The following is a 22,007-nucleotide window of genomic DNA, read 5'->3' as shown; positions in this document are numbered from 1 at the left end:
ATAATATATATTGTTTTTATTTGATGATGGTAATAATGATTTTATGTTTTCTGCAGCTTGGCTGTTTGGTGGGAGCTCTTGAACTGCTTAATATCACTTGTCTTGCACCTCTGTACCAGCTTTTTATACAGTTTAATATTGTACAAATCTATTATGAAGATTAAAATACTTTTTCAGTATTTGTTGTACTATGAATGATTGAGAAGAATAAGGTAGGGAGGCAACGATGCCACCTTTCCATTGCAGATACCAGTTATGATTACAACATTAAAAGTAGAATATGATAGATTACTTTTTACTGAACTATATAGACATTTGTTTGAGCATTGAACACAAACAATTGAGATGCAATCAATTTATTTTCTAGTATAGAGATCTAACGTGCTTCTGTGTCAAAATACAAAAAAATCAAATCACTTCGCTTTGATTTATATTACCTAGGGTCTCTCTTAGCAGATTTCAGATTTGTATCCAGATATCTGAGACCAGTATCGATTAGGGATGTCCCGATCAGACTTAAGAGCTGATCATGGCGTATTAAAATTGATTGGTATTGGGTATATTAAGCACAATCAAATTCAGATATTTTTTTGTAAACGAAAAAAAAATAAAAACCATTTAGAAAGCTGTGATGTAGGCAATCTTTTTTTTCTTTTTTTTTTTACTTGCAGAACTTTTCTATTACCAAGCATATCTTACCTACATTGAAATGGTTTTTGCTAACTTTAATATACTTGAAGTGTACACTATCTAGGAAAATACTAATATTCAGGACTCACTATCGGCAGATATTCAGTATTAAATTACTCTGATCGGTATCGGGGGCAGAGAAACTTTGATCGGGACGTATCTACTATCGATGCATCGAACAAAATAAAGATATAAAGAAATCATGGAAAAAAACAGCAGGGTATCAGCAGGTTTCACAACATATAACAGCAGACCAGAGAGAGACCACAACGTTGCATTCTTAAATTCACATACAATTTATTTGTGTAGAAAACATTCTTCCGTCACACACACATACCTATACAGAAAATAAATCACACACATTTCTTTGCATAAAATTAAAGCGGGGCCAGCGTGGCGGGTTGATGTAGAGTTGGTGTCCCCCCACCGGTGGTAACCATTAACAGTATTACAACAACAACATAATATAGCAGGTCACTGGTGGAGTGGAGAGATGGATGGATGAGTGAGTGAATGAACTGCATTCATAGAGCTCTTTTATCCAAAGCGCTTTACAACTTGTGCCTCCGCATTCACTCATTCACACACCGGCGGCGGAAACAGCCGTGCAAGGTGCCGACCTGCTCATCGGGAGCAGTAAGGGGGTTATTAAGTGTCTTGCTCAAGGAAAACATGAGCCGGAATCGAACGGGGAACCTTTCGATTACCAGACGACCGCTCTACCTCCTGAGCCACTTGTCGCCCCCTAATGGTGAGTGAATGAAATGGATAAAAACAAACAAAACGTAGCCCTAATACTCACAACTGCCCCCTTTAACTCTCCCACGAGCCATCATTCTAGAGGAAGACAGGTGATCACTTTAACAACCAATTATAATCACCGGTACCAGAATCCCGGGGGGATACTGAACTTCCAACGTTCCAAAAATATCTTCTTTATTGTTCATTTTGCACGTGCGGGTCAGTTCAGCACCGGCTCACACTGGAATCCGATATTGGCCACATTAAAAAAAAAAAATTAAAAGAAACGATGTGAACAGCGAAACAAAAAAACATCTGAATAAATCAGAATTGAGCACTTAGGCTTGCAGCGTGAACGTAGCTTATGTGACCCGTAAGAGGCCCGATGACCAGCGAGAGTGACGCGTTAACGTCTCCCAGCCTGGCCTGGGTAACAGTACGGTCAACATGGAACATGCTACAAGGAAAATCATCATCATCCTCATCATTATTATCCAACTGCCAAACCCCACGTACCAACTAACCCAACTACAAGGTCAGTAACGTCAAATGATGCGAACGTCTGATCTTTGACAGTCTTAACGTCAGGATGTCTCCAAGGCGCTCGGGGAGGGAGACCAGTACTGCAGGGGGGGAGACTAGTACTGCAGGGGGGAGGGAGACCAGTACTGGAGGGGGGAGGGAGACCAGTACTGGAGGGGAGGGAGACCAGTACTGGAGGGGAGGGAGACCAGTACTGCAGGGGGGAGGGAGACCAGTACTGGAGGGGAGGGAGACCAGCACTGCAGGGGGGGGAGGGAGACCAGTACTGCAGGGGGGAGGGAGACCAGTACTGCAGGGGGGGAGGGAGACCAGTACTGCAGGGGAGGGAGACCAGTACTGCAGGGGAGGGAGACCAGTACTGCAGGGGGGGAGACCAGTACTGCAGGGGGGGAGGGAGACCAGTACTGCAGGGGAGGGAGACCAGCACTGCAGGGGAGGGAGACCAGTACTGCAGGGGGGGAGACCAGTACTGCAGGGGGGGAGGGAGACCAGTACTGCAGGGGGGGAGGGAGACCAGTACTGCAGGGGAGGGAGACCAGTACTGCAGGGGAGGGAGACCAGTACTGCAGGGGGGGAGACCAGTACTGCAGGGGGGAGGGAGACCAGTACTGCAGGGGGGAGGGAGACCAGTACTGCAGGGGGGAGGGAGACCAGTACTGCAGGGGGGGGGCCAGTACTGCAGGGCCGAGTGTCTGTCAGCTTGAGTTCAGGCTGAAGGAGCAGACGACAGTGCTCATCATATAGAGCCTATGCGCCACAAGTTAAAGTATAGTAGATTATAATCAGGACAGATGGGGGCGAGGCGGGTGAGACGGGCAGAGACAAAAACAGTGACTGAACACAGCGGCGTCGATGCAGAAGATTGTAACGAGCGTTTAGGAGTTTCATTCAGTGCAGAAAATAAGAACACAAGACGGCCCCATATTGGTAAAAGCAAAAAACTAAAACAAAACAATCAAAACAAAAAAGGCAGCTGTGGCTGAAAGCGAGATGGCCAGCCTGGCGCTCACACTGCCGTGGTGATGATGGCAGTCTAATCAATACGTCACGTCAACAGCCCCGTCGTGTCCGCAGGCCATTCTTAAAGAGAGAGGAGTGTGCAAAACACAGAATACAAGGCACCAACTAGGAACACTTCATAGTCCACACACACACTTTATGTCAGTCACACACACACACACACACACTTTGTCAGTCTCACACACACACACTTTGTCAGTCTCACACACACACACTTTATGTCAGTCTCACACACACACATATTCTCTTCTCAGTTAAAAATAAATGTGTCGAATCACATGAGCAGCCACAGAGTCAGCGGTTGAGCGCTGAGGTTGAAGAGAGGGAGAGAGAGAGAGGGAGTTTGGGGGGGAGGAGGGGTTCTTTGGGGTGGGATGAAGAGGGAGGAAGACTACTGGCAGTTCAAGGCTGCCATCAGGCCGTCTCCACCAGGCCACATGGTCGTCTGAACTCCTGGCCGCGCTCGTGGATCCATTTATTAGACACTAGAGAGAGAGACGGAGAGAGAAAAAGAGACAGAGAGAGAGAGAGAGAAAGACAAAGAGAGAGAGAGAGAATCAAGTGAACTGAAAGACCAAACTGATCTCTGATCTGCCTTTGGTTTTCCTGAAAAGCATTGTGTACTAAAACTGTTATTGCTTCAACGCACGACAGATATCAGAGAGAAATGTGGCCTGGCTATCAGCGTGACGTCAGTAGACGCAGCGCAGGGAGATATAGAAATAAATAACAAAATTCATACTTTTTAAAATATCTCTAGAATATCTATAATCGCATTATCTTCGTTATCGGAAATCACAAGTTATATCAAACAATGAATCAATGTTCATCATATTGGAACACATGTTAACCCAATACACAGAAGGTTAACCCTTTCGCTGCCACACGACAGCCGGGGGGGGGGGGAAGGATTAACCTGTGTATTGTCGCAGTGAAAGGGTTAACCGTTTTGGTAGTGTGGCAGTGAAAGGGTTAAAGGGAGGCATGCCACTGAAGCAGACTGAAACTGTATCAACGTTCAACTGACACTCCGATATTTCAGCGTGAAATCATTTTGTGAGAAACTTAATCTTAGCTTTTAATAAAAAATTAAAAAAAATTGGGTGTAGGACAATATAAAGAGATAAAAGCCCTGTGACACGATGACGACACAGATAAAACAATAAGCGGTTGATATTAATATGTTCCCCCGGGCCTCAGCGGAGGTCCTGGGGCCACGTCTCCTGACAATGCCATTAGTACATCTGTGGATAGCTTTAAAGCACAGCTCAAGACCTATTTTTATACTCTTGCTTTTAGCTGATTTTTTTGGCTCTGTTAAGCACTTTGAGCTGCATTCTATGTATGAAAGGTGCTATATAAATAAAGATTATTATTACATTCACACTGCAAGCCTTAGTGCTCAATTCTTTTTTTTGTATCCACTTTTTCTCCCATCCCAATTTCGTATTTCCAATTCTCCCCTCCCCTGTCTCGAACGTTGCTAGACTATGCCTCCCACTGGTCGGCTGCAGTGAGGACCAAGCCTTGCATCACGTGTCCCCTCCGGTACACAAGGAGGCAGCTGTCGCATCTTTTCACCTGAACAGCGCAATCTCTCAGTGGCGAGGAGTAACGCGTGGGAGGCTCACGCTGCCCCCGATACTTCCTGATTCTGCTGTATAGGCGCACCAACCGACCTGTAGGAGTCGCTGTCCACAACGTCCAATCCCCACCCACCGGCTTTCCCACCCTCTAACACTGCCCAATTGTGTTAGTACAACGACCGGCCAAGCCGGTAGCAACGCTGAGAGCTGGGCTCGATACCAGCATCTCCTGCGTTAGTGGACGAGCGCCTTGCCCACTGCGCCACTCAGCCGCCCTCTGTTCACATTATTTTTTAAATGTGGCCAAGATCAGATTCCAGTGTGAACAGGTCACACGCTCCTGAACTGACCCGCGTGCGCAAATTACGGTAACAATAACGAAGATGAAAGTAAATGGTAAATGGTGCATTTTATATAGCAGCTTTTATCCAAATCGCTTTACAATTTTGTTCCTCACATTCACCCATTCACTCACACATTCACACACCGACGGCGGAGGCGACCATGCAACTGACCGGTTATGATACTTGTTTTGCTTGTACATTAGTATCACCTCAAATACTTATAAGGTAAACACCTCACTGTCCCTCCACTGACCACCTCCATCACAGCCGTCTTCCATGTTTGTATTCAGAGTGACTCCCGCCAGCGAATTGTGACGACACGACTGTTCAGACTGAGGTGACACAACTGTTCAGACTGAGGTGACACGACTGTTCAGACTGAGGTGACACGACTGTTCAGACTGAGGTGACATGACTGTTCAGACTGAGGTGACACGACTGTTCAGACTGAGGTCACACGACTGTTCAGACTGAGGTGACACGACTGTTCAGACTGAGGTGACACGACTGTTCAGACTGAGGTCACATGACTGTTCAGACTGAGGTGACACGACTGTTCAGACTGAGGTGACACGACTGTTCAGACTGAGGTCACATGACTGTTCAGACTGAGGTCACATGACTGTTCAGACTGAGGTGACACGACTGTTCAGACTGAGGTGACACGACTGTTCAGACTGAGGTGACACGACTGTTCAGACTGAGGTGACACGACTGTTCAGACTGAGGTGACACGACTGTTCAGACTGAGGTCACACGACTGTTCAGACTGAGGTGACACGACTGTTCAGACTGAGGTGACACGACTGTTCAGACTGAGGTGACACGACTGTTCAGACTGAGGTCACATGACTGTTCAGACTGAGGTGACACGACTGTTCAGACTGAGGTGACATGACTGTTCAGACTGAGGTGACACGACTGTTCAGACTGAGGTGACATGACTGTTCAGACTGAGGTGACACGACTGTTCAGACTGAGGTGACATGACTGTTCAGACTGAGGTCACATGACTGTTCAGACTGAGGTCACATGACTGTTCAGACTGAGGTCACACGACTGTTCAGACTGAGGTGACACGACTGTTCAGACTGAGGTCACATGACTGTTCAACTGAGGTCAAGTTGCAAAAAAATCTGACCTGTGTCTGATTTCAGGACCACATATGAAAGTGTCCCAAATCAGAATTGAAAAGATCAGATTCCATGTGATTTCTGCTGTTCACACTGTGTCATGAAAGAATCAGATCGGAGTCACATATGAGCAAAAATATCAGATTTGGGCCACTCTTGCCTGCAGTGTGAACGTAGTGACACGGAATCTGATGGACATGGACGTGGATGAACCATGGATGACGTTGTGCTAAACCGCCGTCACAAGATGTCTACTCACCCCACTTGTTGCCCACCAGGACGGGGCAGGCGGCGTGTCGGGTGCTATAGTCTCCTTCTCCGCTGGGGAACAGGTTGTACCAGAACACTGCTGTCCCCTGGAAGAAACACACAGGACAAGACATCACACACACAACTGTATGTTATAGTGACCACATTCTTAAAAAGGCGCTGTAAGTGGTATTTTATTTTTGTTAATATACAGTGTGTGTTAAATAGCTCTACATTCCAAAAGCCATCACTGATATCGTGTCTGGTCAGTAACATGAGTCTCCCAGTCCCTCTGCTTTGCAGTAAACAGAACATTTATTTCCTGGTATCTAGACCCTAGATATGCTTTGTCAGATTTGCTTACTGCACTGGCAAATTATCTTACTTGTTTCAAGCACATATTTGCTTAAAACTAGTTTGTATTTCTTATTGTTTCAGAATTTTTTTGCAGTGTGGAATTCTCTCTCCCGATTGGATAAAATTGGAATGGGATACCATGAAAATATATTTTTAGTTTACTGCAGAGTGGAGGGACCCATGTTTGTGCGATTGCCAAGTGACAGACCTCAAGTTCAAACGTCTAATGCAGTGGTTCTCAAACTGTGGTACGCGTACCACTAGTGGTACTTGGTGGTACTGCTGGTGGTACTTGACATTTTTTTATAATAAACAGTAATAAACTTAGAAGCATGCCAGGCCAGTGTTTCTAGTTGGTGGTGGCGCGATAGTTAGATAACCTAAGTGGGGAACAACCAGGAGATCAATGTGACAGAGAGTAATGGAGTCTAAACAGTCATAAATCTTTTATTCAACTTCAGCCCTGATCATAACCATTTTTATTTTTAGATTTTTTTGTAATGTCAGATAAAAAATGAAATACTCCCACTTTTCTGAAAAAAGTTGTTAAATCTGACATTACAAGTGCGTGCGTGGTGCATAGTACAACTGATAATTCAACGGATAGTCAAATAAATCAATCACTTTTTAACAGAAAGACTTAAAACTTAAACTACAGACGACCATTTTAACACCAGTACTCTAGTACAATAGAATGCACAGTGCATTTTTGGATAGTGCTTATTTGAACAGTAGATAGTAAGCACCTAGTAGTAGAACGTAGTATAGTAGTGTTTGTACCAGTCTAGTGTAGAAGTGGTGTACTCTAGTGTAGAAGTGGTGTATTCTAGTGTAGAAGTGGTGTACTCTAGTGTAGAAGTGGTGTATTCTAGTGTAGAAGTGGTATATTCTAGTGTAGAAGTGGTGTACTCTAGTGTAGAAGTGGTGTATTCTAGTCAGGGGCGGATTTAGGATTATAGGAGATCCGGGGCTTAGCCCAGATAGGTGCCCCCCTTTTTTTCTTTTTTTCGCAAATTTTTTTTTTTTAATAATTTTTTGTTTTTTTGCAGGCAAGGGGTGGTTTATCGGCAGATTTTTTAAAATTTAATTAACATGTACGTGCAATTTCCTGCAATATAGAGCCTTCAATCTTGACCAATAAAGCTGCTCTTTTCACTATAAAACTCAGTTAACCATAACGTAGTTATGGTTAGATTTATATATTGGGGGGGGATATATCATATTTTTCATATGATCAAAAAGTGGTGGAGCAAGAGCATACCTTTGCTCCCCCAAGTTCAATAGTGGGAGAGCAGAGATGCTCCGAATGCTCTTATGTTATGGCCAGGCGTCTATGATTCACTGATACAAAATAAAATAGTGCAGTGCAATAAAATAGTTAGTAAAATAGAATAAAATAATGCAATAGTGCATTGCAATAAAATAGTTATCATCGTATTTTTTCGGGAGGCCGGTAAGGAGTGCATTACAGTAGTCGAGTTGGCTTGAGATAAAGGCATGGATCTGGTTTTCAGCGTCCTTTTGATTTATAAATGGCCGTACTTTAGCTATGTTTCTAAGGTGGAAGAATTAAGTTTTTGTCAACTTGTTGATTGTGATTTAAAGCTTAGGTCTGAGTCTACCATGACACCAAGACTTAACTCACTCAAATACAGTTAGCAGCTGGATAGACCACAGATGGAAATTAGCTTCTGCTAAATCTGGTGCAAACATATTTTCATGTAACAATGATGAATTGTCAAAAAAAAAAAAAAAAAAAAAAAAATTTAAATAGATTCGGGGCTTTTCAGAAAACATTCGGGGCTTGAGCCCCAGTAGCCACCCCCTAGCTCCGCCCCTGATTCTAGTGTAGAAATGGTGTACTCTAGTGTAGAAGTGGTGTACTCTAGTGTAGAAGGGGTATATTCTAGTGTAGAAGTGGTGTACTCTAGTGTAGAAGTGGTGTATTCTAGTGTAGAAATGGTGTACTCTAGTGTAGAAGTGGTGTACTCTAGTGTAGAAGTGGTGTACTCTAGTGTAGAAGGGGTATATTCTAGTGTAGAAGTGGTGTACTCTAGTGTAGAAGTGGTGTATTCTAGTGTAGAAATGGTGTACTCTAGTGTAGAAGTGGTGTACTCTAGTGTAGAAGTGGTGTACTCTAGTGTAGAAATGGTGTACTCTAGTGTAGAAATGGTGTACTCTAGTGTAGAAATGGTATACTCTAGTGTAGAAATGGTGTAAGTGGTGTACTCTAGTGTAGAAGTGGTATACTCTAGTGTAGAAATGGTGTACTCTAGTGTAGAAGGGGTGTACTCTAGTGTAGAAGGGGTGTACTCTAGTGTAGAAGGGGTGTACTCTAGTGTAGAAGGGGTGTACTCTACCTTTTTGGGCCATACGGCTGCTCCGACGTCTGTGAAGACCGTGGCGCCCCCTGAGGACACGTCACTCATCTGCGACAAATACAGACATACAAATACATTTTAAAAACGAATCTAATGTGACATATATCCAGGTGTTTTGATTATATGTGACCACATGTATTTGTTTTTAACGCAAACGGAAGGGGTTTTATAGAAATTATAATAAAATATAAAAAAAAGAGAAATTGTGCTGAAATGTGAAAGCACTTTCCTTGTATGAAAAGTGCTATACAAATAAAGTTTGATTATTATATTATTAAAAGATGAAACGAGAGACCAGAAATATAATAAAACAATAAATATATATATATATACTGACATAAAGGAGCCAGGTGGCGATGCGGTTGCCTGTGCCAAGTTCCTTGAATGCATCCGGTTCGTCTTTCTACAAAACACAACACACAGGAGAAGGGTTAATGAACACACATACACACCACACAATCAAACCACACCAACCAAACATCCATAATCACAACTGATGAACTCCAAATCACATCCATCTAGACGTTAATTTCACAATTAGCTGGTTGATTGCGCCATTAGCTTTACATTGTCATTTAGCTGACGCTTTTATCCAAAGCGATTTACAAGTTCTGTACGACAAGTCAGCAGGAAGGGTACAACTCTTCAAAACAGTGCTGAAACTTGGGTGCTGCAGTGTTGAGTGCATAGACATAAGACATAGTATAGTAGGAGGAGTGCATGGTAGTATAGGACAGTAAGGTTAAGTGTTTTATTTTTTTCAGTTGTGATTGGAGGAACAGAGGGCGGGGCTGTCAATCGTTAAATATGAACAGAATAACCAGTAGTTACTCAGTGATATTTTTGGAAAGGTATCTGGCCAACGGTGTTTCCACTGACGCCATCCAGCGTTGCGTCAGACAGAACCGAGGACAGCATTGAGGGCATCGCTGCTTGTGGGCAGGACATCAGAAGGGAAGCAGTAAAGAGAGCTGGCCTTTGTGACGAGCCCACGACCCCGATGCCCTCCTGGCACCATGTCACGTGTCACTAATGCGTGTCCTACTAGTCGTCACCGTGGTGGTAGGGGGGTGGCGCACACACACACACGTGCAACATGACGTCATCACTACAAAGGCACAGCTGTGCGTCTCATGTTTCCTGCACTAGAATAAACACAGAGAGGCTTGTTGTTTACCCGGCCGAAGTCAAAGTGAGGCTCGTACTGTCCGCCCACACCGTAGTTGGCCACCTGCAAGCACACACACACACAAATGTTAAAAACACGTTTTTTTGTGAAACATTTTCTTTTCAATGTAATGCAGCAAGCTTACAGTACAACAAAAATTCACTTTCATGAAAAGGATTTTTTTTATATTAGATTAAAATGTATATATATAAGACAAACAATAATTTTAAATATACAATAGAAATTACATAAGAAAAAGAAGAACCCACAGAGAACCCACGCTCCACCCCTCTGAGGTCCAATCAAAAACACAATGTTGAATGCACAACACACAAGGGTCATAAAAGAAAACACACACACACACACACACGTTGACAGATGGTGGCTTGTCAGTCATGCTAGGAATGGTCTATTGCCTCATCAGTAACAGGGGAGTACATTATACTACCCTCTCTACCCTGGAGACCATGACACAGCAGACAAAAGCTTTCTAACACACTTTAGGAGTAATGATGTGTGTAATTTATAAAGTTAAAATAAGACTTTCATTCACAGCAGGAGGGACTGGGGATGTCTGGGTGCGTTCTCCTTTAGTGTTGGTAGGTGGTTGTGGGAGAGTTGTGGTTAGCTTTTGGTTTATATGTTTTTCTTATGCATGTTGTGAGTGAAGCGCAGGAAGACTAGCAGTCACCATCGTGGGAGCTAATGGGGAAACAATAAACACATTTGTTCTCCGACGGCAAGAACACCAGCTTCACGTTACCTGTAGCTCCTCTGCAGTCTTGACGTTCAGTCCTGTGATGTCCTCTATTCTCTGGTTGATGGTGTCCACCACTGGATGTTCATACGCTGCTAGCCATGCGCTGAAAGAGGGAAGGGTGACGGGAGAGAGACAGAGAAATAAAAAGAAAGAATGAGAGAGAGAGAAAGAATAAAATAGAAAGAAAGAAAGAACAAACTTCCTCTTTAGTATTGAGGGAACAGAGGGCTGAGGGAACTTTCCCCAAGAATCATCATTAGTTGACCGATACCATCTAACCAGAGGTGCTACGGCCCAGAGAGATGATGGATTTGAAGGAATACTTCAGCTGCCTCACAAACATTATGGGAAATGCGCTCATCATCTTCTCCAGAGTCAGAGAAGAAGATAAGATACCAATTTCCTCTCTGTGTGTTCAGTAGAAAGCTATCTGGCTGCAAGCTAGCCTAGCTTAGCACAAATGAATGGAAGCGGATGTGGACCACTAGTCTAGCTCAGGGGTTCTCAAACGGTTTTATACCACAACCCCATTTTATTTAGGATTTTTTTTGCCGACCCCACACTTAATGTATCGCGTAATTTCAACATGGGATTAAGGAATATCATGGGATACCCGAATATATATATATATATATATATATATATATATATATATTTTTTTTTTACTTGCCAATGTCACCTACCCACAACCCCACTTTGGGTCGCGACCCGTAGTTTGAGAACCGCTGGTCTAGCTGATCTAGTTGGTCTAGTGCAGGGGTCAGCAACCTTTTTGACATGGAGTGCCTGTTTGAAATATAGTTGTAACTAGTGTGCCTCAACAATATTCCATGCGTCGTAATTTTTTTCTTCTCATAATCAGGTCTTTTTAATGATAATTTTTACATTATTAGTTACATCATTATTGTTATTGTTATTATTAACAATATTATTATGATGGTTGTATCAACCCTAAATCTGAGTTGGGGGGGGGGATGCAATGCAGACAAACAGCTGCATACAGTGCGACCATTTCACTCACATTTGCCCATTCATTTTTGGACACATCACACACCATCGGTGTGTGTACTGTACGTGTGCTGTCATAGCTCCACCTACAGGCCTAATGGAGAACACCAGGATGTGAATGGAGGGTGAATGTGAGGTATATCGTGTAAATAAGTTTTGATTGATCGCAAGACTACACTGTAAAAAAAAATAACAATAAGTTACCAGAACTTAAAAATATTGAGTTCAGTTACTGTGCATTAAGGTTTTCAGTTTTTAATCCATAATAAGTTAACAGAAAAATAAGTACACAACCACATTATTTCAACCTAATAAAACTATGTTTATTGTCATTGTTTTAAGAACACAAGTTGACTTGGTAATACTCACATTTTGAGTAAAAAAAAAAATTGCTTTTAACATGTGCAATGTTCAATGAAATAGAAAAATAAATAATAAAATGTGTTGATTAATCCCACTGGTCACAATGGTGACCGTAATAATGTTTTTGTTATAAGGCTCTGCAAATGTTACTGAATGATGTAGCAATGTATTTCCAGCTAAATTGAAATAATAAACAAATAAAGGGTCTAAATTAAATATGTGGTAGTAAAAAGAACCCGTGGGAGGATTTCAACAAGATAAATGCGACAACAGTGCAAAATATTTCACTATAATATTTCAAAGCAAAAAAATAAAAAATAAAAAATTATATGTTTTTTTTTACTGCTGCCCCCTGTGCCTATGAAAATGCCCCCGCGTGCCTATTCAGGCACGCGTGCCTAGGGTTGCCTACCCCTGGTCTAGTGGTCCATATCTGCTTCCATTCATTTGTGCTAAGCTAATTTCCCATAATGTTGGCGTGTTCCTTTAAATATAGAAAACCCTTTTCCAAATGCTATGGAAGGTGTCTGGGTGGAGGGAAAAAAGAAACTGACAGTATTCCTTTCAATCATTTCTGGCCTAGTTTTTCTGTGATTCAAACAGAAAAGTATAATAGTAATGTTAAGAGTTAGTAGTTAGGTCTACCACTACAGTTAGGATTAGTCAGGCGAGCAAAGATAGTTATATTTGACTAGAGGAGAGACAAAGAGGTCCAAGCCTCAAAGAGATTCAAATGTCATTTTTGACTAAAATTTTTGATTGAATTTAACCCCCAGATATAATTTCCATATCAATGTTGTCGGGTGAAAACCTTGTATCTCCAATTTGGTGATTTCATAATTTTTTTTACTTGAATTGAAAGTTTACCTGGTTCTTCATCTCATGACCCAAAGGACATTGAAACCCATTCAAAACCCAACGTAGAACCTTGCATATACACGGTGTCATCTGAAAACAAGGTTGTTTCGCTTGAAGGAGCTGTAAGCTCTACATTCCAACAGCCATCACTGATATAGTGTCTGGTCAGTAACATGGGTCTCCCAGTCCCTCCGCTCTGCAGTAAACACAAAATACATTTCCTGGAATCCCGTTCCCACTTTATCCAATCAGGAGAGAGAACCATAGATATTTTTACGCATTTCAAGAAATCTTGCCAAGCCAAGGGGCGGCTAAGTGGCACAGTGGGCAAGACGCTCGCCACTAACGCAGGAGATGCTGGGTTCGAGCCCAGCTCTCGGCGTTGCTTCCGGCTTGGCTGGTCGTTCATACTAATACAATTGGCAGTATTAGGGGGTGGGAAAGCCGGTGGGTGGGGATCGGAAGTTGTGGACAGCGACTCCTGCAGGTCGGTTAGTGCGCCTGTACAGCAGAATCAGGAAGTATCGGGGGCAGCGTGAGCCTCCCACGCGTTACTCCTCGCCACTGAGAGATCGCGCTGTACAGGTGAAAAGATGCGACGGCTGCCTCCTCATGTACCGGAGGGGACATGTGATGCAAGGCTTACGTCCACATTGCAGCCGACCAGTGGGAGGCATGGTCTAGCAAAGTTCAAGACAGGGGAGGGAAGAATTGGATAATACGAAATTGGGATGGGAGAAAAAAAGAAAATAGTGAGAAAAAAATATATAAATTCTTTTTTTCTTTTTTTCTTTTTTAAATCTTGCCAAGCCAAATTTGCTTACTGCTCTGGCAGATATTTTATTTGTTTCAATCACATATTTACTTTAAAACTAGTTTTAATTTCTTCTTATTTTTGTCAGACAATTTTCTGCAGTATGGAGTTCTCTCTCCTGATTGGATGAAGTGAGAACGGGATACCAGGACATGTATATTCCATTTACTGCAGAGCAGAGGGACAGAGACCCATGTTACTGACCAAACACTCAGTACCGGTGATGGCTGTCGGAATCTAGAGCTATTCTTATAACATGTTATTTATTTATTTTAACAAAATAAAAACGTACAGCACCTTTAATTAATACCTACAAAGTTGACCCTCGTGGAGATACAAGGTTATCCGCCGACAGCAGCACTACGACTCAGTTAAATGGATAGTCAAGACGAGACGCGCATGGATCTGAACTGGGAGTACGGGGGACGGGGCTGGTGGGTTCTGGCACTAAAATCACGAGGAGGAAAAGAGGGAGTTGTGAGGAGGACTTCTCTGAAGGAACTGGAAGTTGAGAAGCTTCCAGGAGGACGGCTGGGATGTTTTACGGAACATTCAGGAAGGTGGAAATGACTAGCTAGGAATCTCAAAAAGCCTCAAATTCTGACATGTTGAGTTGAGAAGATGCGTCTCATAATCAACCGCTAACCCTTTCTCCAGGGCTTAATGTTGATTAACGCATCACCAGTAAAATGTTGGGAAGATCTTCGGTTATGGTTATCGATTTAGGCCACCAAGACATTTAAAGGGATAGTTCGGACTTTTGGAACCCTAGTCCCATTTCATACTTCATACCAATGATGTTGTTGATTGGTAGAGTCCTTTCTCAGCACAATCCATGCTGTCCCTCACACTACCTCTAGATAGACAACCACAAACCAATGCAAAGTCAATGGGGTCAAGCTCCTGTCCTGTACAAGCCGACTGAAGACGACTGGAATCTACTCCACAAAGTGCACAAAGTAGATTTCAGTTGTCCTCAGTCGTCTTGTACAGACGGGAGCTTGACCCCATCGACTTGACTGCATTGGTTTGTGGTGAATCAGCCGGAGTTAGTAGCAAATGGGGCGAGGGTTCCAAAAATCTGAACTATCCCTTTACCACTGTGACCGGTAGGTCAAACAGTTCAGTTGCATGCCCTGCTAACCCATGTAAGCTTCGACTTGCTCTCTACCAGACTGGGAAAAATGTTTGCCATAGAGACAGCTGCCAAGCCCAGCCAACGATTAAAAAGATTTGAGGATTGAATTTCCGAATTGAGAACTGGTAGAAAAAAAGAGAAATCAGGATTTAAAGCCTTATGAGATGAGGGTTCCGATAACTTCCTTGGCCTTCAGGAACCAGGAAGTCTTTGGTGATGTTCAAACCAACGACTGCTCTCATGCCCCCTGGCTTCTCTGAGCCCTCTTACCTCTTGGAGACTCTGTAATGAGCCGTGGTCAGTCTCCCTGTCAGAGGGTCATGCACCGTGGCACGGGCTAGCTACCATGGCCCCCGACCACATCGAGGTAGCAGAGAGGTAGAGAAGGAGAGAGAGAGATAGAGATAGAGAAGGAGAGAGAGAGAGGGGTAGAGAAGGAGAGGAAGAGAGAGGGGGGTAGAGAAGGAGAGAGAGAAGGGTAGAGAAGGAGAGGACGCGAGAGGGGGGTAGAGAATGAGAGAGAGGGGTAGAGAAGGAGAGGAAGAGAGTGAGGGGTAGAGAAGTAGATGAAGAGAGAGGGGGGGTAGAGAAGGAGAGGAAGAGAGAGGGATAAAGAAGGAGAGGAAGAGAGAGGGGTAGAGAAGTAGAGGAAGAGAGAGGGGGGGTAGAGAAGGAGAGGAAGTGAGAGGGGTAAAGAAGGAGAGGAAGAGAGAGGGGTAGAGAATTGAGGAAGAGAGAGGGGGGTAGAGAAGGAGAGGAAGAGAGAGAGACAGAGGGGTAGAGGAGAGGAAGAGGGGGGGGGCGGTAGAGAAGGAGAGGAAGAGAGAGAGAAGGGTAGAGAGGTAGAGGAAGAGAGAGACAGAGAGGGGTAGAGAAGGAGAGGGAGAGAGAAAGGGGGTAGAGAAGGAGAGGAAGAGAGAGGGGTAGAGAAGGAGAGGAAGAGAGAGCGACAGAGAGGGGGAGAGAAGGAGAGGGAGAGAGAAAGGGGGTAGAGAAGGAGAGGAAGAGAGAGGGGTAGAGAAGGAGAGGGAGAGAGAGAAAGGGGTAGAGAAGGAGAGGAAGAGGTAGAGGGGTAGAGAAAGAGAGGAAGAGGGGTAGAGAAGGAGAGGAGGAGAGAGAGAGAGAGGGTCACAATGTGACAGAGACATTGCCTCACGCCTCTCCATGCTACAGTGGGGATGCAGCATGCGAACCGTGCCGACTAAACTACAGCATAGCGAGTCAGAGCTGCGAGGAGCAGGGCCTCCCGACAGCAGGTTAACCCCCGTTGGACCCGAAACAATGTTAAAAAAAGAGACGATGAGAGTCAAGCAAAACAACCACTTGATTGACATCCATTTCCTTGGCAAAAGCACTGGATGGAGGAGGCGGTGGGGAATACTGGGAAATATGACCCTTATGACACCTATATATACAGTAGCAGGTCTCCAGCTAAATGAGGAATAAAAAATATTATAAACAGGGTATCTGCAGGTTTCAACAAGTTAAATTGAAGACTTTTTAATTAAGACCTTTTTAATACCATTTAAAACGCTAAATTCTATAACAACACATAGTGACACTGAACTGGTGGCTGCCAATTTAAATTCTCACGCCTTCCATTAGAACTCTCGCCAGACGCACAGAGCTCCCGGTAGCCCTGCAAAAAACAACGACTTGAATACAAAAATATATTTAATAGGGCTGTCTTAAATACTTCGAAGCTTCGTTCGATGGCACAAGCTTCGAACATAAAAAAAATATATAGATTTTTTGCACCTCCATTCCAAAGAAACTAAAGTAAGCGGCGCCTCAACTCCCCCTCTACAACAAGCATTTGGAGATTATCTGTGTTGAAAACAACAAGGACATGTGCAGCAGACATGTCGATGAAGAAGTCATCAGACGTGTGGTTACACTTTAAAATATGCAAAGACGATGCCCAAAAAGCCGAGTGCCAGAAGAAAATGGCATATCACAACTCTACAACAACTTTGTCAAATCACCTAAAAAACGTAAGTATCGTTGTACACGACGGCGACGCTACACAAAACATTAATAAGGCTATGCCTATGCTGCTATGACTAATGTGTTACCAAGTTGGCTAATTTAATTGTAATCATCTGCTTTTGTAGGTGCATTGTCTGATATAATTATAAATGATAAATTAAATATAATATAATTGTTTGCTTGATAGACGAAGGTTGCAACATAATTATGTAATGTCATGTCGTTGGCTGCGAGAGCAGTCCCACTGCACCCAGGCAGCATAGCCGAGTGAAACCTTATTGGCTGCGTCACAGTCACGAAAGGGGCTACTTAATTAATCCAATCCACTTTATTTATAGAGCACATTTAAAAACAACAAAGTTTACCAAAGTGCTGTACAAGTCCCACAACATAAGATAAAAAAATAAAATAAATTATAATATTATTATTATTATTATTTTTTCGCTCTCGAAGCTTCGAATTAAAATCGATGCTCGGCCCCGAAGCTTATTTAATCTCCCAACAGCTGGGCTGCCCCCCCCCCCCAAAAAAACCCTAATACCCGTGCAAATTAAATGTAAGACTTTGTAATACCCTGCAGATACCCTGAATATTATAAGTTGACCCGATACATTAATGTATATAATCGCTTCAGGATCCTGAAGATGGATCCACTCCCTCCACCCTCATCTCTGCATCGATGGGGGACAGGTGTTTTTCTATGAAACAGGCGATTCAGGCGATTGACGGAATGTCCAGCGGTGCTTTTGCCAAGATGTCTGCCCAAGCGGGGAGGGCAGAGAGTGGGATGCTGGATGCGAGGTAAGGGGGTGACAGCGTGGGGCGGGCGGAGGGTACAGCATCGGTACCCCCCCGGCCCCCTCCCTGGCCTGGTGGTCTTACCTCTTGCTGATTCGATAGTGGGCCGTCTCCAGTATACCAGTTATGGGGTTGGAGATGGTGGCGCGGCGTAGCTGTGGAGCCAACCGGCCGACAGTTATAGGGAACACACACACACTGAACCCCCCTCTGGTACACACACACTGAACCCCCCCTCCCTTCCTCTGGTACACACACACACTGAACCCCCCCTCCCTCCCTCCCTCCGGTATACACACACACACACACACACACACACACACTAACCCCCCGAAGCTGCTTCTCATCTGGTGTGTGACGGTAACAGGGCCACATAATAAGTAGTTTGTTAGCTACTATTCACCTTGTGACCTACAGTATGTCTAACTGAAGCTCTGGCGCCGACTAGTGGAGAAGAGCCGTGACTAACTCAGCGACTAGCAGTCACAGTGACTAACTCAGCGACTAGCAGTCACAGTGACTAACTCAGCGACTAGCAGTCACAGTGATCTGTTAATAGCCCTGCTGTGCCAGTGTATAGTTCACTAGGTTCTGTACAGCTGCTTATGTCCCATCGCTTTCTTATCATATTCAACTGTGTAGAATTACAAGTTATACGACACGAGGACTTTGAACAACACTGCTACTTTGCTGGTGAATAACAAACAGGGGGGGGGGGGGGGGGGGGGCCTCAACGTCACACATGAGAGCATGCAGGGGGGACATCAGAGATATTATGAGAACGGGATGTGCATATTCATATCTGCAGCATGTATCACACCAGTAGAACAGCCCCACATCAGTCTGTTACAGCCTAACAGACTATAATAATAATAATAATAATAATAATAATTCATTACATTTATATAGCGCTTTTCTAGACACTCAAAGCGCTCCCCACAATGTAGGGTGGAAATTGCCTCCTTCACCACCACTGGTAGCATGCAGGCTCAATGGCTGCCATACACTGGCACCAGGCACACATCACACTACACAATGGCTGAACGGCTCAGGAGACAGGCATTGATATCAGCCAATTAAGGGGGGGGGAGGGAGGATTAGGTGGCCTTGATGTCAGAGACTTAATTGGGACCATGTTGTGGCTAACGTTGGGAGAGTGTGTGTTCTCTTCACGATATAATATATACAGTCAGGTCCGTAAATATTTGAATATTGACACAATTACAGCTCTGTACACCACCACAATGGACTTGAAATGAAACTATCAATATGTGCTTTAAGTGCAGACCTTCAGCTTTGATTTGAGGGTATTTACATCCAAACCGGGTGAGGTAAATCCCCTGAAATTAAAGCTGAAAGTCTGCACCTACAGCACATTGATCGTTTCTTTTCAAATCCATTGTGGCGGTGTACAGAGCCAGAATGATGAAAGTTGCGTCGGTGTCCAAATATTTATATATGCAATGTTTTGCCTCTTAACCATTGACAGCACCTTGCGGTAGTAGGTGTTCCAGGATAAGGAAATAACTACAGATAGGGATGTCCCGATCAGTTCGACAGACCGGAAACTGAGCCTAAGCATATTTAAATTGATTGGTATCGGCTATATTAAACCCGATCGAATTTCCAATCCTTTTTTCTTAAAAGAATTTATGAAATCATTAAGGAAAAGCTGTGATGTAGGCAATTATTTCTTTAAGCAGAGCTATTCAATTACCAGGTACTGTATATCTTACCTATATTGGATTGGTTTTTACTAACTTTGATATACTTAAAGTGTGTACTGTGCTGCTGTATTATCTAGGAAAATACTAATATTGGATCGGGACTCAGTATCAGGCAGATAATCAATATTAAAAGACTCAGATCTGGGGCAAAATAACTTGATTGGGACATCTCTAGCTAAAGATCAGTTTAAAAATAATAATTGGCTCTGAATGGACATGCCAGGTTGAATAATAAGACGCATGACTTGTGGACTCACCCTGGGTTTAGCCAGTTCCTTCACCTTTGCGATCTCCTCGTTCGACACAATGTCATGGTAACGGACGATGCGGGGGCGGTCCCACTCGTCTTCCTCCTTCACCGGACCAATCACGTACATCGGGTGGCGGTTGGCATTGTAGTAACGGCAGAACATGCGACTCTGCCTGCGAGGAGTCTTGAGAGTGAGTGAGAGATAGAGAAAGAGAGGGAGATGGGAGACAGAAAGAGATTTTTTTTAATTCCATAACAAATTGAAGAGAAATCCAAAATCAATACAGGCCCTTGCATAAATAATAAAGGTGGGACAATATATTGAAAGTCAATATACTGTGAATCAAAAAAGAAAAGGAAGTGTCTACACTGCCACTTGAGTTGGAGGCGTGATCTGTAAACCCAGAAGTTAGGTCAACCCATCACTGAAAGACCCATCATGATGGGGTTGGATGGATTTATCTTTATTTTCATATAAAGATATCATACTCTCCTATACAAGGGTAGACGGTGTCTGGAAAAGCTTTGGCCAGGATGAGGAGCACGTTCGAGCCATAGACGTATCCCCCCATGACACACCACACACCGCCTTGGCCAGTCCTTCATGCCAGTAGCCATCAGGATCCACAACCGTGGGCACGGACTGCTGCCAATTGCTGGAGAGCTAATGGCTGGTGAACTTGAGAACTGTTAGGACTGTCTGACTCTTAATAATAAACACTGCACAGACTCGGCATGGTGCAGTGCGTTACTACGGTTTGGAACATGTATACAATCATCACTATTACTGCTGTCTGATTGAATCCTGCCACTCACTACTGTTCACTACTACTACTACTACTACTCACTACTGTTATCACTATTATCATTGTGACTTTGCACTTTGTTCTATTATTATTACTACCTATCCTACCTGTACCCCCCATGCTGCTATGACACTTGAATTTCAGAATCAGAAATGGTCTTTATTGCCAAGTAGTTTACACATACAAGGAATTTGATTTGGTCGTTTGGTGCGAGGGAATTAATAAAGGAACACTTGACTTGACTTGATAGCCTAGGCCGTGGCCAACTAACAGCTCTCCTAGAGTTTAAGCTAGGCTAACCGGTACTGTCTGCTTCCATTCATTGTGCTAAGCTAGGCCACCCACCCATCTTTCCCACAGTCTCATTCACACACACACACGCCAGGACAGGTGCGGATGAGGGGGAGGGGTAAATAATAAATAAAATCACTAAATCAATAAATAAGTAATGAAAATAAACAACAAATAGAATAGGATAATTATGTGTCGATTTCTTCAGGTTTCATAGAAGGTCTTTAGGGAACCTTTCAGCGATAACCTGATCCTCTCCAGCCCAATACATTGTAATATCTCGTGGATCCATCTACTGTGTGTGTAGGTAGAGAGGAATGTGTCCATTTAACCCTTTCACTGCCGCACTACCAAAAACGGTTAACCCTTTCACTGCCACACGACAGCCGGTTAACCCTTTCACTGCCACACGACAGAAGGTTAGGAGAATAAGCCTCCTAGCAAGCAGTGTTAATTTTGTCAACGGAAATTATGACTAAATATGTTCGTCAACGAAGCTTCCCCCCCCCCCCCCCCCCCCGACGACAACGAGATGTGACGTCACGTTAATGTTGATCATGTGACACTAACGTGACTAAATTATTTATGCATGATCGTTGACTACATCTGAGGACACAAAAATGTACTTTACAAAAACCATGACGAATTCTCTCTTAATTTATGTTGACTAAAACAAGACGAGTCAAAATAATTATAAGTTTTAGAATAATTCACGTTATTATTTCAGCATTTCCGTTTCCGGCTAATCGATAGCTATTGCTCCCCACCGTTTATGTCCCACTAAAAGCCAAGCTACGTGAGGCTAAAAACGATGTCCCAGGTCTCTCGTGACTATAGCTTATACCAATAACCATGAACGGAATCTGCTACTCTCTCAACACTCCTGCGGCAGCCGAACAGTTCTACCAAAAGAACATAGCATTTAAGACGACGAGAGGATGGCTAGGCTGCAAGAAGAGCTAATAGCTAATAGACCTATATATCCCAGACACA

The 22,007-nt window shown here is 43.6% G+C and overlaps 1 protein-coding gene across 1 annotated transcript in view; it reads right to left on the bottom strand.

Annotated features, from left to right (window-relative positions):
* Window positions 1-973: 973 nt before the first annotated feature.
* p4ha1a (prolyl 4-hydroxylase, alpha polypeptide I a) overlaps window positions 974-22,007 on the bottom strand; it is a 50,993-nt gene continuing 29,959 nt past the window's right edge. Inside the window, exons 8-15 of the mRNA XM_084323755.1 lie at window positions 19,925-20,101; window positions 18,025-18,095; window positions 10,976-11,075; window positions 10,222-10,275; window positions 9,382-9,447; window positions 9,024-9,092; window positions 6,317-6,413; window positions 974-3,479 (exon numbers count right to left, since the gene is read on the bottom strand). Of these exons, the coding sequence (XP_084179881.1) occupies window positions 3,409-3,479; window positions 6,317-6,413; window positions 9,024-9,092; window positions 9,382-9,447; window positions 10,222-10,275; window positions 10,976-11,075; window positions 18,025-18,095; window positions 19,925-20,101 (705 nt within the window). The 3' untranslated portion in view covers window positions 974-3,408. The remainder of the gene's footprint in view (window positions 3,480-6,316; window positions 6,414-9,023; window positions 9,093-9,381; window positions 9,448-10,221; window positions 10,276-10,975; window positions 11,076-18,024; window positions 18,096-19,924; window positions 20,102-22,007) is intronic.

Source organism: Notolepis coatsorum (genome assembly GCF_963971535.1).
Source record: "Notolepis coatsorum genome assembly, chromosome: 10".
Lineage (NCBI taxonomy): Eukaryota > Metazoa > Chordata > Actinopteri > Aulopiformes > Paralepididae > Notolepis > Notolepis coatsorum.
This window is presented reverse-complemented; position numbering and strand designations above follow the sequence as displayed.